The 13,909-nt window shown below is 33.0% G+C and overlaps 4 protein-coding genes across 4 annotated transcripts; 2 read left to right on the forward strand and 2 right to left on the reverse strand.

Annotated features, from left to right (window-relative positions):
• Positions 1–885: 885 nt before the first annotated feature.
• Positions 886–6,003, reverse strand: LOC106717469 (zinc finger protein 91). The gene is made up of 10 exons (XM_045679714.1): positions 5,789–6,003; positions 5,533–5,662; positions 5,069–5,198; positions 4,654–4,853; positions 4,193–4,371; positions 3,103–3,298; positions 2,418–2,533; positions 1,939–2,189; positions 1,458–1,485; positions 886–1,248 (listed from the first exon to the last, which is right to left on the reverse strand). The coding sequence occupies exons 1-10, from the start codon at positions 5,908–5,910 to the stop codon at positions 1,179–1,181; spliced, it is 1,422 nt and encodes a 473-aa protein (XP_045535670.1). The 5' UTR covers positions 5,911–6,003; the 3' UTR covers positions 886–1,178.
• Positions 6,004–6,535: 532 nt separating this feature from the next.
• Positions 6,536–9,408, forward strand: LOC106717497 (zinc finger protein 676). Its single transcript, XM_014511367.2, has 9 exons — positions 6,536–6,624; positions 6,836–6,962; positions 7,226–7,355; positions 7,459–7,595; positions 7,690–7,832; positions 8,051–8,252; positions 8,589–8,707; positions 8,992–9,092; positions 9,298–9,408. Exons 1-9 carry the CDS (start codon positions 6,536–6,538, stop codon positions 9,324–9,326), a joined length of 1,077 nt encoding a protein of 358 aa, XP_014366853.2. The 3' UTR covers positions 9,327–9,408.
• On the forward strand, positions 9,364–10,966 carry LOC106717495. Its single transcript, XM_014511366.2, has 2 exons — positions 9,364–9,695; positions 10,287–10,966. The coding sequence occupies exons 1-2, from the start codon at positions 9,431–9,433 to the stop codon at positions 10,877–10,879; spliced, it is 858 nt and encodes a 285-aa protein (XP_014366852.2). The 5' UTR covers positions 9,364–9,430; the 3' UTR covers positions 10,880–10,966.
• A 485-nt stretch (positions 10,967–11,451) lies between these two features.
• Positions 11,452–13,636, reverse strand: LOC106717488 (zinc finger CCCH domain-containing protein 10). The gene has a single exon (XM_014511357.2). It carries the CDS (start codon positions 13,163–13,165, stop codon positions 11,588–11,590), a length of 1,578 nt encoding a protein of 525 aa, XP_014366843.1. The 5' UTR covers positions 13,166–13,636; the 3' UTR covers positions 11,452–11,587.
• Between the last annotated feature and the right edge of the window lie 273 nt (positions 13,637–13,909).

The following is a 13,909-nucleotide window of genomic DNA, read 5'->3' on the forward strand; positions in this document are numbered from 1 at the left end:
GGGAAAATTCATAGGCCGTTCGGCCCAACGGGAAACACTCGCTCAAACAGATAACTTATGTATTTATGAAGAGTATAATAAAACGAAAAAATATTCGTAAGATCCTTTAATTTCTGGCTGTAATATAAACATATAGTTACGTTATGATAAACTTACACTTAACGTTCGTTCTACTTCATCATTTATATCTTGCTTACATTCATTACAAATCACCCATTAATTTACTAATATATCGATACATTCATATAAAATTATGATACGATCTAAATTATTTCATACACATACATAATAATACATTTATTCAAACAGCTCCTGTATAAATACAGCCGGGGGTTTCCATTATCGACATGCATAAAAACAAATAGACAATTCTCTCATAATATAAAAAACAGAGATAAAATATGTTTTTGTGCGCAGTCTCTACATGAAATAATATAACTATGTTGTGTAAAAAACACTGTTTGTTTATTCAAAAAAAAACCCGACTGACTATTCCCCATCACACTCAGAGAAGGAATACGAACCAATTGACAACTCACACGTCAAAATCGGTTCACTTGTTTAGGCCGAAACCGTTTAGACAAACCCACATATATATAAAAACTTACATACGCCTGAAAAAATTACCCAGTAATAGTATCGGATAAGAAAATAAAATACATTAAACAATATAGAGCGATTATTTGTGTATAAGTCAGTCCCATACCCAAGGCTACGTAAGGCCCGTCGTACACAATGAAAATTAAATCTTCGATACTGTACACTACGTTACTAGAATCGTGTAGCGCGCTCTGCGTATACACAACGTTGAATCGTCGACGCGAATCGTCTCCACAACTTACACGAATTTACTAATTAATTGTATAAATGTGCTCCGCCATCTTGAAAATTACAGCGACTTTTCAAACGACGACCTTGACAAAACAAAAAGGTAGCAAGCTTAGCGTCAAAATTCACCGAATTTCGAAAATTTATATATCCTTGTGTACGAAGGGTCTATGACAATAAACAATTTATTGAATTTCAGTTAACCTGATTGAATTAAAAGTAGTAAAACTTTATTGTTTTTGCTGCAGACACAGTATATATATTTAAAACTAGTATAGTTAACATTTTCTTGATTACAATGTGCATAATAAAGCGGCAATATTGGCAGCGATTTATAAACATAATGCATTTCAAAAATATGCAATCGTTTGTTCGGTTTCGTATATTTTGACGTCGTCCTTTTTCAACACTAATTCCGGCCTGCGAAATAAAGATATTTTTTAGAAAATATTCAAATTACGCTAGTTAATATTAGACAGATGTGGTTATATGTGTAACCATTGGTTTATGATACCAAAATTTCTGTACAAAACTTAACGTCATACCTGTCATTATCTTTGACAAAACAGAGATTTTGTTCTCAGAAACCTACGATTAGAAAGAGAACGTATCAAATTTTTAATACTCACAATGTTATCTGTACAGTCTGCGGTTGCCCTAAAAAAAAGTAAAACACGAAATTAAATCTTTATCTCCATAGATAATATAATATTTCTTCTATAAACCTAACCTAAATATTGTCACTATGGCTTAAGGGCGTCCTGAGCCGATGATAAAGGGGGAGGACTAGTAGTAAAAAATTATTTTTTATTCCAACGAGAATGTATAAAAACATATGGTTTATTTGTTGTTATTTGTGTTTTATTTGTATATTATGTTGGTCTTGAGATTGTTGGCACCATAGTTTTTCGAAGTATTTCTCTAGGTGGGGTCTACTTCCTTTGTCGACGGCCATGATGTGGCTACAACCACCATTTCAAAAAAGTAACGACAGTGCATATTAGAAGTCACACATCGTAAAACTTACACCGGTATTAAAATAATATTGCCATCTTACTTTCGTTGATTTATTTTTGTCTAACAACAGTTTATATCGACGGTAATACATACCATCAGTAGGTTGTTGTATGATGACGTCAGAGAAATAGACTTGCTGAGTCTGCACATACTCCTTGTTGTGGTCCACATAGGGCTCCGACAGCACAACGGTGCCGGCGCCGGGATGCGAGCGCCACTTCTCCATCTCACTCTCCTCCTGCATCTTCTGTAACCTCTCCACTTGCTTGTATGTCGGCTCCCCGCCAACGTAAGCTCGCTTCGTGCGGTTGTGGTAACGTATCTCGTGCTTTCTCAAGTCAGATCTATGAATCGCAAAAAAATACACTTATTGTCGACTTCGTACAAGTGAAATAAAATAAAAAAACTCCTATATTAAAAATTATGATACATTTGTGTTACTTTGTAACAAATTTCCATACATCCAACCATCGAAACTAAGAAGATAATTTAACTTAAGTGTAACAGTGTTCTTCTTTCTTATTACCTGATATAACTAATAGAAAAATATGAACAGTAATAATAGTACTGACTTGTATCTGAAGTCTCGTCCGCAATACGCACAGGTGTGCTTGATGTTCATGTGCGTGGCGTCGTGATGTTCACGCAGCGCTCCGTTAGTGCGGAATGCCTTCTCACACAACATGCACTGTACAAAATAAACCTTTACTTAATTATTGGTGACTTACTAAACAGAGCCAATAACCATTTTTCCCTTCTCCTAACTACGGGCACATAACTTTTAATTTATGTAATTAACAGTTTCCCACGAGTCCGTCCAGAATTAAAAAAAAAACTAGAAATAAATATAGCTTATTTCACCCGGGGATAGTATTGCTTCACAACAGTGAATTAAATTTTCAAATTGGGTCAGTACTTTCGGAGCCTATTCAATGCAAACAAACAAATCTTATCTTTTTTTACATACTAGATGTCGCCCGCGACTCCGTCCGCACGGAATCAAAAGCAAACGCAATAAGTAGCCTATGTGTTCTTCCTGACTATGTTCTACAACTGTACCAAATTTCATTAAGATCCGTTGAGCCGTTTCGGAGATACCTTCAAACAAACAAACATCCATCCATCCATCCATCCATCCATCCATCTAAACTAAACATTCGCATTTATAATATTAGTAAGATGGCGCACGCGATTCCGTCTGCTAGGATTTAAAAAAATCTTAATATAAATATCTGATGAAATTAATTTTCCACTTACCTTGAATTGCTTCTCCTGGTGTGTCAGCTTGTGTTTGTTCAAGTTGGAGGGGTTTACGAATGTAGCCGGACAGTGAGCACACTTGTACGGCTTCTCCCCTGTGTGAGTGCGCATGTGCATCACCAGGTAGTACTTGTGCTTGCATTTGTACGGGCACAAGTCGCAGAAGAAATTAAACGTGTTTGTATGCACTAGCCTGGAATAAGTTTTACAGGAATAAAAAAAATTATATCTAGAAATTGAGAAAGAAATCTTTGAATTTAAAATTGGTGTACAAAATATTATTAACTAGCTTTTACCCGCGACTCCGTCCGTGCGGAATAAAAAATAGAAAACGGGGTAAAAATTATCCTATGTCCGTTTCCTGGTTCTAAGCTACCTGCCCACCAATTTTCAGTCAAATCGATTCAGCCGTTCTTGAGTTATAAATAGTGTAACACGCCTTTCTTTTATAAATATAGATAAAATCTGTAATTTAAAAAAAATGATCAATAAAATATTACTTTGAGAGAAGAGTATTCCGGCTGTGCTAAACATGATGGGTAAATTGTTTACACAAATTACACTGAAAATTAATCTTATACTCTTACTACTATTATTATAATTTTAGGACTTATCGACGCCCCCATCGAATAATCCTGTAATGCACTCTTACCGGGTTCTTGCTTTTTCGTCGAATTCGGCATCTAAAGGTCCTACCACATGTTGTGAACTCTTTTTAATATTTTTCTTAATGTTAATTACGGAAATAAAGTCATTATTGAAACAGATTTTTTTTATTTCCGGTATTATCATTTTTCCTTCATAGCACAGAATACGCCCGGAATACATGAATGAAAATTAAATACAATGTAGCTATAAAAATTTGCTTTGTTGTGTTATCTTAAAGATTCTTGTACAATAATTATTGATGAAGTTATTAAAGAAATACGGTTTTTGCTTCTCCTGAAAAATTTGATTTTTCCTATTACGGGGTTATTCGATGGGGGCGTCGATATGTTGTTTACTTATTTTTTTAATAATCCATCTCTACCTTGTTGGGTTGAGTTTGAAAATTTTCAAAGATAAAATGATATGTTGTAAGACTCACATATGACTTTTAAGGCGTGCTATTATAGGGAACTCTTTCCCACAGGTTGGGCACTTGTGTGGCACTGATCTCTTGTGTATGTGCCGCATGTGTTGGCCGATGCTGAGCACCAGCTGCCCACACACGTCACACGCACGCCGCATGCATTGAGCCTCACGACGATGCGCAGCTAGGTGCTCCTACATACAAAGTATTTATGATTATTATTTTTACATAACTAATGAAATGGATATGTTCTTGTGTTTGTAAGTTTGCATGTATGTCAATTATATTATTACCTACTGTGGTCTAAGTGACAAGTCTGACGTCATTATAGACATATTGTTTTCCTGAGTGTCTGTGGATTAGTTATTTTTTTTTAACAATTAGTGTTTTTTATTAAGGTTTTTTTCAAATCTTATACTAAAACAATTTCAATGATCTTTTCCATCAAGAATTAAGAAGCTTAATGTCCTACTTACTTTAGTTTCAAACACCATATCACACGGAGAACACTTGATCTCCTTTACTTTAGAATGATTTTTCTTCTGTTGCACTCTTTCTTTTCTTTTTCTCTCCCTCTCCCTCTTCTGTTCCATTTTTACTCTTTTCAGTTTCATTTGATGTAAAATTAGTTGAAAATCATGTTTTGAATATGGATATGAATGAAATAGTGGATCTCCTGTAATAATAACAATAAATATTGTAAGACTTATAATTAAAAACATGAATTTTATTTGATATATTGAAATGCTTTAAGAATGTTGTCGTAAAATTCAGTTTATTCACCTTGTTAGCTTATTAAAGCTTCTAATTTTTTTTTTAATGAATAAGTAGCAGTTCTAAGGTGACCATCTTACAAGCAGACAATATGTTAATATAGTGTTCATTACATACCTAAAGGATTTAGAATCTTTCTAAATCTTTTATCAGTTGTCTCACATGTATTCTTGAATGTCATAGCAACTTTTAAAGTTTCAAGGCATTCATTACAAATATACTTTGGCAAAGAATCATCAGGACTGATCTGAAGAAATAAATTGAAGAAATTATTTAAACGCACTTTCTTGTAATATAAATGTTCTGGTGATGGAAAAATGTATGTAGTTTATTTTCTTCAAAGAAAACAGATGATTTTTTTTAATATTATAAGAGCCAGTGGCATCCTGAATTAGCAACCTTTATTGGCAGAAATGGAAAACAGAGGAGTAGGGTATTACCCATTTGTATGTGTGCCCTCTCCCACCAAATCCACTATATTTGTCTATATCTGTTGATTTAGTAGTCTTCAAGATCTCATTTTTTATGAGCCACAATAAATTCCACCTCATAGAAATAGATAGCAATCAAATTATACTCACTGAAATGTTAGTAATACTGCAGAGAGCTCCCATTATATCATAACCATTCAGTTTATTGCTTAGTGGAATTGATCCTCTCTTTGCACAAACCCTACATATTGTATCTTTTGCTAGTTGTACTGTAACTTTACTGGAATTCGAAAAACAAACTTTTAGTAGTTATAATAATGTTTTCTTACAAGAATCTACTGTTTTAAATATATAAATTTCTGATCCCAGTAATGCATTTAACTATTGCTATAATAGAACTTCATACCCATCAACAGAAAGCTTTTGCCAAGGATCACCACTACCGCAATCATCTTCGTTATAGTCACAAATTGAATATTTCACCTTATTTAACTTCGATAACATTGATTTAGTTAAATAAACAGACATTGTTGTATTGTATTAAATAATTTCACAAATTACGGTGTTAATTGTGAAGCCACCTATTAAAAATAAATGGTAACGGGTAAGGATTTTATTTCTTTGCATTAATGTTCATTTTTATTTAGTCCGAATGAAATAGTTCCAAAATTCTATAAATTCATTATATCTGTTGTTGGTTTCGAAATGAAATGTTTATCAACTCATTTTCCTTTTAGCGTTTGTCAAATTTGACAATATAGATTATTGATAAGAAACATGATAAAATTTATCGGGCTCTGTTACTGAAATATAAATAACAATTTGATTTTACGTTAAGTATTGTTTAAATTTATATGTATTACCGAATGATTATTTGATTAAAATTTGACTTATTTACACTAAGATTTGCAGCTTTGGCGTATTCCTCCACTAAAAGATAAATATTTTTGATGGATTGACCTAGGTGTTTAGCTGTATTTATTAGTCTTTGAAAGTTAGAAGCAATTTGTCAATATGTCAATGTCAAATTTAACTTGAAAACATTTCAAATAAATAAATAACAAATAGATAATTCATGTTTGTTTGTATATTAGTGATAAAAATTTTCATATAATATAAATTCCTTATAGGCATTGTTTCAACTTTATATAAAATGACGTCTCTATTAATTTTAAAATCAATGTTATTCGCAAGTATTGTGAATAAAAGTAAAAAGAAAAAACTATTGAAAAAGAAGAAAATGTAAGTTTGTAAATTATTTCACTATTTTGAATACTTGCGCCTAAAACTAACTTCATACTTAGTAGTGGGAAAATTAGCGAATTTTGTCTATTATTTTATATATTATGATTTTGAAGATTAAGCCTTAAATTGATCATAAAAGACCTATTTTTTCCTTTTCTGAATGACTTTTGTTACCTTTATTGATATCTTTTATTTCATTTACTTACAGTATTAAGTCAGAAGTTAAATTGAAAAGATGTAGAATATGCCATATAGAGAAAGGGCATATTTCTATATTTAATAATGAAGATCATCCAAATATACCTGAAGAAATTAAACACTTTTCTGGTGTAACAGTAAGTATTATCTTAAGATTATTTTGAACAAGATTAAAATTAACATTGATTACACATTTAAGATTGTTTTGTAATCAATGTGAATAATCTTCTCCCAACAAGACCCTTCTCTTCTCTAACCAAACAGCACAATTATTTTAATCTAAATTTTATCTTTAAATTTTACTTTTGCCTAGGACTCAATTTGTATACATCTTTGTAATGACTTGATATTTCATAAAAATACAATATTTTTTTTGTAGTTACCTATTTCCTATTTTTAGATAAACCGTGATGATAATTTACCAAAACACATGTGTCAAGGTTGTTTGGATCTGTTGAATGGATGTATTAAATTCCGTGATATGTGCCAAAATAATAATAAATTACAAATAGAACAATCAATTAAGGAAGGTAAGCAAATAATGGTTGTTAATAAAATGGTTTAGTATTTACTCCCTAATTCTTTCAATTTAGTACTACTATAGTAGAAAAATATGTATTTAATCTGTTACAGAATACAATAACTTTAATAATGAAAGCAATATTTTATTGGATTGTGAGGATTTCTGCGATATGCCATCACCTGTGTTGTCTGAAGACAATTCAGAAATTTGGGACTGTTCAACATGTGGTCAAAAGTTTTATGAAATGGTTAGTCATTATCTTCTACACTACATACACAAAATCTATTAAAAACAATGTAATTAGTTATTATTATTTATTCTTTTTAAAATATCTTTTACAGATTTCTTACAATAACCATTTAAATAAATGTACATCACAAGTGACTGATGATCCAAAAGAAAATGGTCAAGCTAAAAATAAGACCTTTTTATGTGATATCTGTGGTAAAATAGCTAAATCTAAAGGGAGTCTTGCAGTGCACAGGTAATGTAGTCTTAATATGTAACTATGTCACAGCAGTTTAGAAAAATAAAAACGAAAACCACACTAGTCCAATCAAATCAGTAATCAAAGAATTTTTTGTTTAACATCATGTCCGGCGCAGCGACTCACGCGAAGTTAAGAACCCCTAAGATATCTGAAAGTATTTATTCATAGTTTTTGCTTTATGTACTAATATAATGATAAAATTAATTTACCAGGGCTATCCACGAAAATGTGTTTCCATTTAAATGTGATGAATGTTCATATCAGGGTCGGACAATGGACTTACTTAAAGTGCACAAGAGATCACATTTAGTGGACAAACCTTACAAATGTTCTCAATGTCCCAAAGCAACAACCACTACTAGTAATCTAGCTAAACACATGCGTCATGTTCACAGTACCAATAGACCATATAAGGTATGTAATTTTTATACTTCAGTATAGCTTATACTGTAACAATGGCACAGTATCAACATCTGTTGCACAACTTGGCTGACCCAACCAGTGAAATACCAAGACAACACAGAATACAAGCGTGAAGTGAAAGCAATTCTACATTTTGTCTGATGAGTGTGCATGATAGAGGCCTATTTAATTCTTTCCCTTTCTACCCTTTTCTATAAGAATGCTAAGGGGAAGTGTGACTGAGGATTGGATGCATATGTAGGGGACAATAATTTTCCTATGAAAGTGAACTTGCCAGGCTAGTCGGTGGCACTGGGTATATTAAACCACTGTACAATTGTTTTCCAGTGCAGCTATTGTGACAAAGCTTTCTCGTACCAGCATGACATGAAGAGGCATGTCAAAGATATACATTTAAGACAGGGAAGGGTTGAATGTGATGTGTGTTTTAAGAAATTTAACACAAAGTAAGTTATCATAGTTTTTTTTTTGTAAATAATAGATGGTATCATAGACAAACCATTTTTCACTTTAGCAAAATAATATTTAATATCTAACTCAATCAAATGTCTTTGTATGAAAGAATATTGTGTCCTTTCTAAATGTAAATACACCTCATAAAATATTTGTTGTTTCTGATTTAATTTAATTAGCCTTTATTTTCAAGATAGTTTCATACATTAATTGTTTAAATTAAATGTTTCTGATTACCTACATTTATATAATTTTTTGATTTTGCTCTTCGTTACAGAAAAATTTTACAAGGGCATAGATGGAAGATACACAAAATAAAAGGAGGTAAACTCGGACGAATACCTTCATATTTACAATGCAAAGAGCCCGAGGAAAATGGTAACACCATTATGCCACTAACTTATTAAATCAATAATCACATTTTAAATGTTAATGCCCTTCTACAATCTATTTATTTTATTGATTAAGCAAAAAGTGACTGATAAATATAAAACTTATTGTATAAATAAATAGTTTTATTTATTTAATTACATTGTAAAGAACATCAATTATACTACATTGCTGCATTTGTCTTATCTCACAGTTCACTGCAGGACAATAGCATCCCATTAAAAATAATAGACCATTATTAAGTTGTTTGTAATGTATTCCTACAATTATTTCATACTAAGATCTTCGGAAGTGTACTAGTCTGCAAAAAATAATCCCGTTTTAAAATGAAGTTAGTCATATTAATACTGGTAACAAAAACATGTTTTTGTTTCGATGTACCCGCAACAAGTTGCAAATCTGACTTGAGCATAGACAACGACAAATATAATGTTTCGGAAACTTACCTTACTGATGGTGGATATCCAACTGATGCCCATTTTGATGACAACGGAAACATATTCTATATCGAAGCTGGCAGCAATTTTAATGGATATTACTTTAACGCGAGAATAATACCGTTGAACTCGACCACGCCCCAAAACATTCCAGGTAAAGTATACCTCATCTGTTTTTTTAAGCAAGCAGTTATTGACAGAAATCACCAAAACTCTTCATTTATGCTAGAGGCACAGATCTTCGGATAGGTGCAACGCATTTGTTCCATTGTAATTTTTTATATCATAACGAGCAACCATTAGAGTGACCGCTATCTACAAACTGAAAAAGTATATTTCCTTTATCCATTCATCCTTTCCTCCGTCAAGTTCATCTTCCATTCCCGTCCTTATTCCACGGTTCCAACACCAGTTAGTAGGAGAACAAGTTACTCATGAGTAATAATTCAACTCAACCAGGAATCCGGACCTGTGCGACTTGATTAGTATTGTTGAAATAAGTCACATACATTGTTTAATTATGAAATACCAAATAAAAAGTGGGAAAAAATGTATATAAAAGGCCAACAATGCATGAATGTTGTTACATGCCGTCTACGCAATGCGGTTGCACTCCCGGAATTTTAATATAACTTTTTCTATTGTAAATGTACTAGAGCAATTAAAAAAAGTAGTTCGAGTATTTGCGGTATGTTTTCGGTGATTCTCGAATAATTTTAAAATAATTACATGTGTTGCTTGCTAGGTCTTCCTGACGGGATAAGCTACTCCATCGCAATCGACAAAAATAATAAAAAAGTATATTTCAGTACAGGCGATGGCATTTTTTCTTATGATTACGAAACACAAAAGGCCACGTTAATGTCAAAGCCGACTGCTAAATTTAATATGATCTCTATAGATAAAGATGGGAACAAATATGTGACGAAAAATGTTGATGGAATTGAAGAAGTATATCTCTTGGTAGGTGAAAGCAAAATTCGCTTTAAAACACTCGAAGCGCTGGACGAAATGGCTATAGACAATAAAAATAATTTTTATTTCATCAGAGACGAGAAACTGTTTGTTTTAAAATCCACATTATCAATGCCCATTGTTCTTGGAAATGTAACATATGATGGAATGGCACAGATATCGTTTTATAAAGAAAGAGTTTTTGTAGCCAGCAGTAACTTAACATATTTTCATGAAAACGACACAAGGTTTATGAAAATAATAAATAACATACCAGAGAAGGTTTCAGCCATTGCTTTTGATAAGGATGGTAATTTCGTACTTGGGCTACTTGGTAAATTATTGCATTACAAAAAGCATCAGTGCTATTTAAGAAATGATTAAAAAATATTTCATCATCATCGGCCTTTGAGTGCTCACTATTGGACATAGACCTTCCCCGATGCCTTCCACAGTACAGCTTTTAATGATATATGGCTTTTATATAAATAAACTCATTTTTATTCCTTATTATTTTATTAATAAAAATAAATTACCTAATTCAAAGGTACAGAATAAACCAGCAGCGCTTAAGATGGCATTTATGTGATAACAAGCAAAACAACCACAACTTGTATATAACTAATCAATGCATCTATGAGGTGAAACATTTTCCTTATGATAATAATTGTTTTATTACTGTAAAAAGTGATTTGACACACAAAAACAAGTTTAAAAGGTCAGTGCCTATTTATAGCCAGTATTCATTTAAAATATCTTCAACAAATACTGTAATACATTATTCCATAATTTAATACTGTAATATGTTTAACATGTTGGTCATAATTAAACCAGTGGTTATTACAATAATGGAGTGCATCAGATCCTTAACATATAAACAATTATGACAAATAAAGAAATAGTATGTTTATCTAAGTTTTATTTCATTTACCACTAAAACAAAATTCATCTTGCTTTGAAACAATAAATTTGAATTGTAAAAATGTCTAAGATAAGCTAATGTTATATTTAATGATTGATTATATTAGTCACAAATCCTTATACAATTCCACACTTCTAGGCTAAAGATAATGCCATGAGTAACTTATATTCTCAATGGGGCAAAATGCTTTGAGATATGATTGGAAATGTCATAGGCTGAGTCTGAGAATTTGTCAGAGCCATTGGTTGACTAGTGCTGGATATTGTTATTTGTTGAGTAGATGTTTGGTGCACTAATTGCTGCCCAGAGGGAACTAACTGTTGTTGAGCGGATTGTTGAGCTGCCATTTGTTGAGCTGACTGTTGGGCTACAGCTAACTGTTGTGCTGACTGCTGAGCTGCTGCAGCTAGATGTTGAGCAGATTGTTGAGCCGCAGCTAGGTGCTGGGCAGACTGTTGAGCAGCTAAATGCTGAGCAGATTGTTGTGCTGCTAGTTGGGCTGACTGCTGTGCGGCTAAATGTTGAGCAGACTGTTGCACTGCTAAATGTTGAGCAGACTGTTGGGCTGCCAAATGTTGAACAGATTGCTGTGCTGCTGCATACTGTGATGCTTGATGTTGTGGTGCTAGCTGTGATTGTAATGCAGATTGCTGGACAAGTTGTTGAACGGCAGTTTGGGGGCCATTACCCATCAATTGTTGAGTGGGTGGGGCTAAAGTCAATTGTGCTGGTGTCACTGCAACCACAGTCTGACCCCCACCCATCAAAGTACCAGAATCACTGACTTGCATAAGCTGTTGTGCTCCTGCACTGGTCACAATCAATGCTCCAGAATTGCCCATTAATTGCTGAGTTGTGCTCACTGTAAGTAATTGTGGCGCTGGTGTTAGAAGTTGGGCCCGAGATGCTGCCGGTGCCAATGTTAAATTAGGTGTTGCTGCAGCGGGAACCAAAGTGGGCAGCGCTCCAGCTAAACTCACCACTGGGGTCACACTGACAGTTGCCAAAGACACAGGTGCTGAAGTTCCATGTCTGGATGTGATCACACATGGTTGGTTGTTTCTTACTGAATTTTGCTCAAGCAAGAACTCATTCATGGAAGTCAATTGCACATTCTTTTCAGTCAAGTCAGCTACTTTTGTCAATAAAACACTAATATTATCATGCAACAACTTGACCTTATGATTCAAAGCTTCACAATTGTTGCATATATTTGATGGTGACAAAACTTGTTTATCAAGTGTGGCTTCTTCAAAAGCAAATCGTCTAAATTTAGCCTCTGGAGGTGAATCGTCATCTCTAATATTAGGTGGGGGACGATTATATGATGGAGGTGGGGCATTCAATATAGGAACTGTCTCATTACCAACCACTTCTGGGTGAAATAACTTGCAATCTTGATTAGGACATGTTCCATGTATGTAATTTAAGCAGACCGGTATTATGTTACGAGGATCACGTGGAAATGTTCCGGTTGCATAAAAATGTTCTTCTTCTTCCACAGAACTATGGACAAATTTGCAATTCGCTCGGAAACATCCTTTGTTTTGGAAATCATGACAGAAACGAAATAACTCTTTTAATCGAGCTTTCGGTGGTAGTTCGTGTAAATATCTACAATTTTCTCTTAAGCAAAATCCTCTGATAAAATTTCTACAATATCTGTTTAGGCTTGGAGCCGCACTATCAACATCGTCTGACAAACTCATCGCACCGTCGGGAGTCGTAACGCTTTTGCCAATCATCATTTACTTTATTTCATAGGATAATAAGACTTCGTTGAACAGATTTGACTTAGTTGCCTCCATTGTCAATTACGGTTAAGGAATAATGTACCTTGTCTTGAATAATTTTCCATAAAAAATCCATATCAATGCACTGTAAATTAAACTAGGAATTCTACATTTTATTTGAAAATATCTTCTTCCTATCACGTATAATTAACACTGACTTCCTGAGATAAATCCCATAATATTACTCTTTAGAGCCTACAACAATTATACTGTGTTCATTTAAAATGCAGTTCTATGGCAAACTTATAGAAGTTAGCACTTCATTTTTTGACTGTCTGATTTGATTTGATTCTCTTCTCTCGCGTTATGGTTATGGGTAGTTTTTACATTTTTCGATGTATCGAACATTTCAATTCAGCTCAATGGTTTTGTAAAAACAAGCAGATAATAGAAAAAGTTGTGTATATCGGTGTAAAGTTTTATATTTAGCAATTACTTCATTTAAAGTATTCTAATAATAATTGTAAATACCATTTCGAAATTTAAAGTCTGAACAAAATTATAACAATCTTGATATGAGGGCTCCACAATCTCTTTTGATATTGCAACACTTTTCATTTATGTCAAAACGAAACGAATTATTGTCATATAAAAAATAAATCCAGTATTTTAGACTTATTATAATACGTTAACTGCCTATAACTTTTCACAACTCAAAAATTACCCCGCGATTACTAAAATACTTCGATAAACTAATCA

The sequence above is a fragment of the Papilio machaon genome, chromosome 10 (genome assembly GCF_912999745.1).
Source record: "Papilio machaon chromosome 10, ilPapMach1.1, whole genome shotgun sequence".
NCBI lineage: Eukaryota > Metazoa > Arthropoda > Insecta > Lepidoptera > Papilionidae > Papilio > Papilio machaon.

What these genes read in the sequence shown, in the direction of transcription:
- LOC106717488 (XM_014511357.2), bottom strand. Translation starts at nt 13,165, where the DNA reads ATGATGATTGGCAAAAGCGTTACGACTCCCGACGGTGCGATGAGTTTG.
- LOC106717469 (XM_045679714.1), bottom strand. Translation starts at nt 5,910, where the DNA reads ATGTCTGTTTATTTAACTAAATCAATGTTATCGAAGTTAAATAAGGTG. An exon ending in GCACGCCTTAAAAGTCATAT is followed by an intron (nt 3,299 to 4,192) that starts GTGAGTCTTACA and finishes AACTTATTCCAG; the next exon opens with GCTAGTGCATACAAACACGT. An exon ending in CATACAACAACCTACTGATG is followed by an intron (nt 1,486 to 1,938) that starts GTATGTATTACC and finishes ACTTTTTTTTAG; the next exon opens with GGCAACCGCAGACTGTACAG.
- LOC106717497 (XM_014511367.2), top strand. Translation starts at nt 6,536, where the DNA reads ATGACGTCTCTATTAATTTTAAAATCAATGTTATTCGCAAGTATTGTG. An exon ending in GTCAAAAGTTTTATGAAATG is followed by an intron (nt 7,596 to 7,689) that starts GTTAGTCATTAT and finishes TATCTTTTACAG; the next exon opens with ATTTCTTACAATAACCATTT. An exon ending in GTACCAATAGACCATATAAG is followed by an intron (nt 8,253 to 8,588) that starts GTATGTAATTTT and finishes ATTGTTTTCCAG; the next exon opens with TGCAGCTATTGTGACAAAGC.
- LOC106717495 (XM_014511366.2), top strand. Translation starts at nt 9,431, where the DNA reads ATGAAGTTAGTCATATTAATACTGGTAACAAAAACATGTTTTTGTTTC. An exon ending in CACGCCCCAAAACATTCCAG is followed by an intron (nt 9,696 to 10,286) that starts GTAAAGTATACC and finishes GTTGCTTGCTAG; the next exon opens with GTCTTCCTGACGGGATAAGC.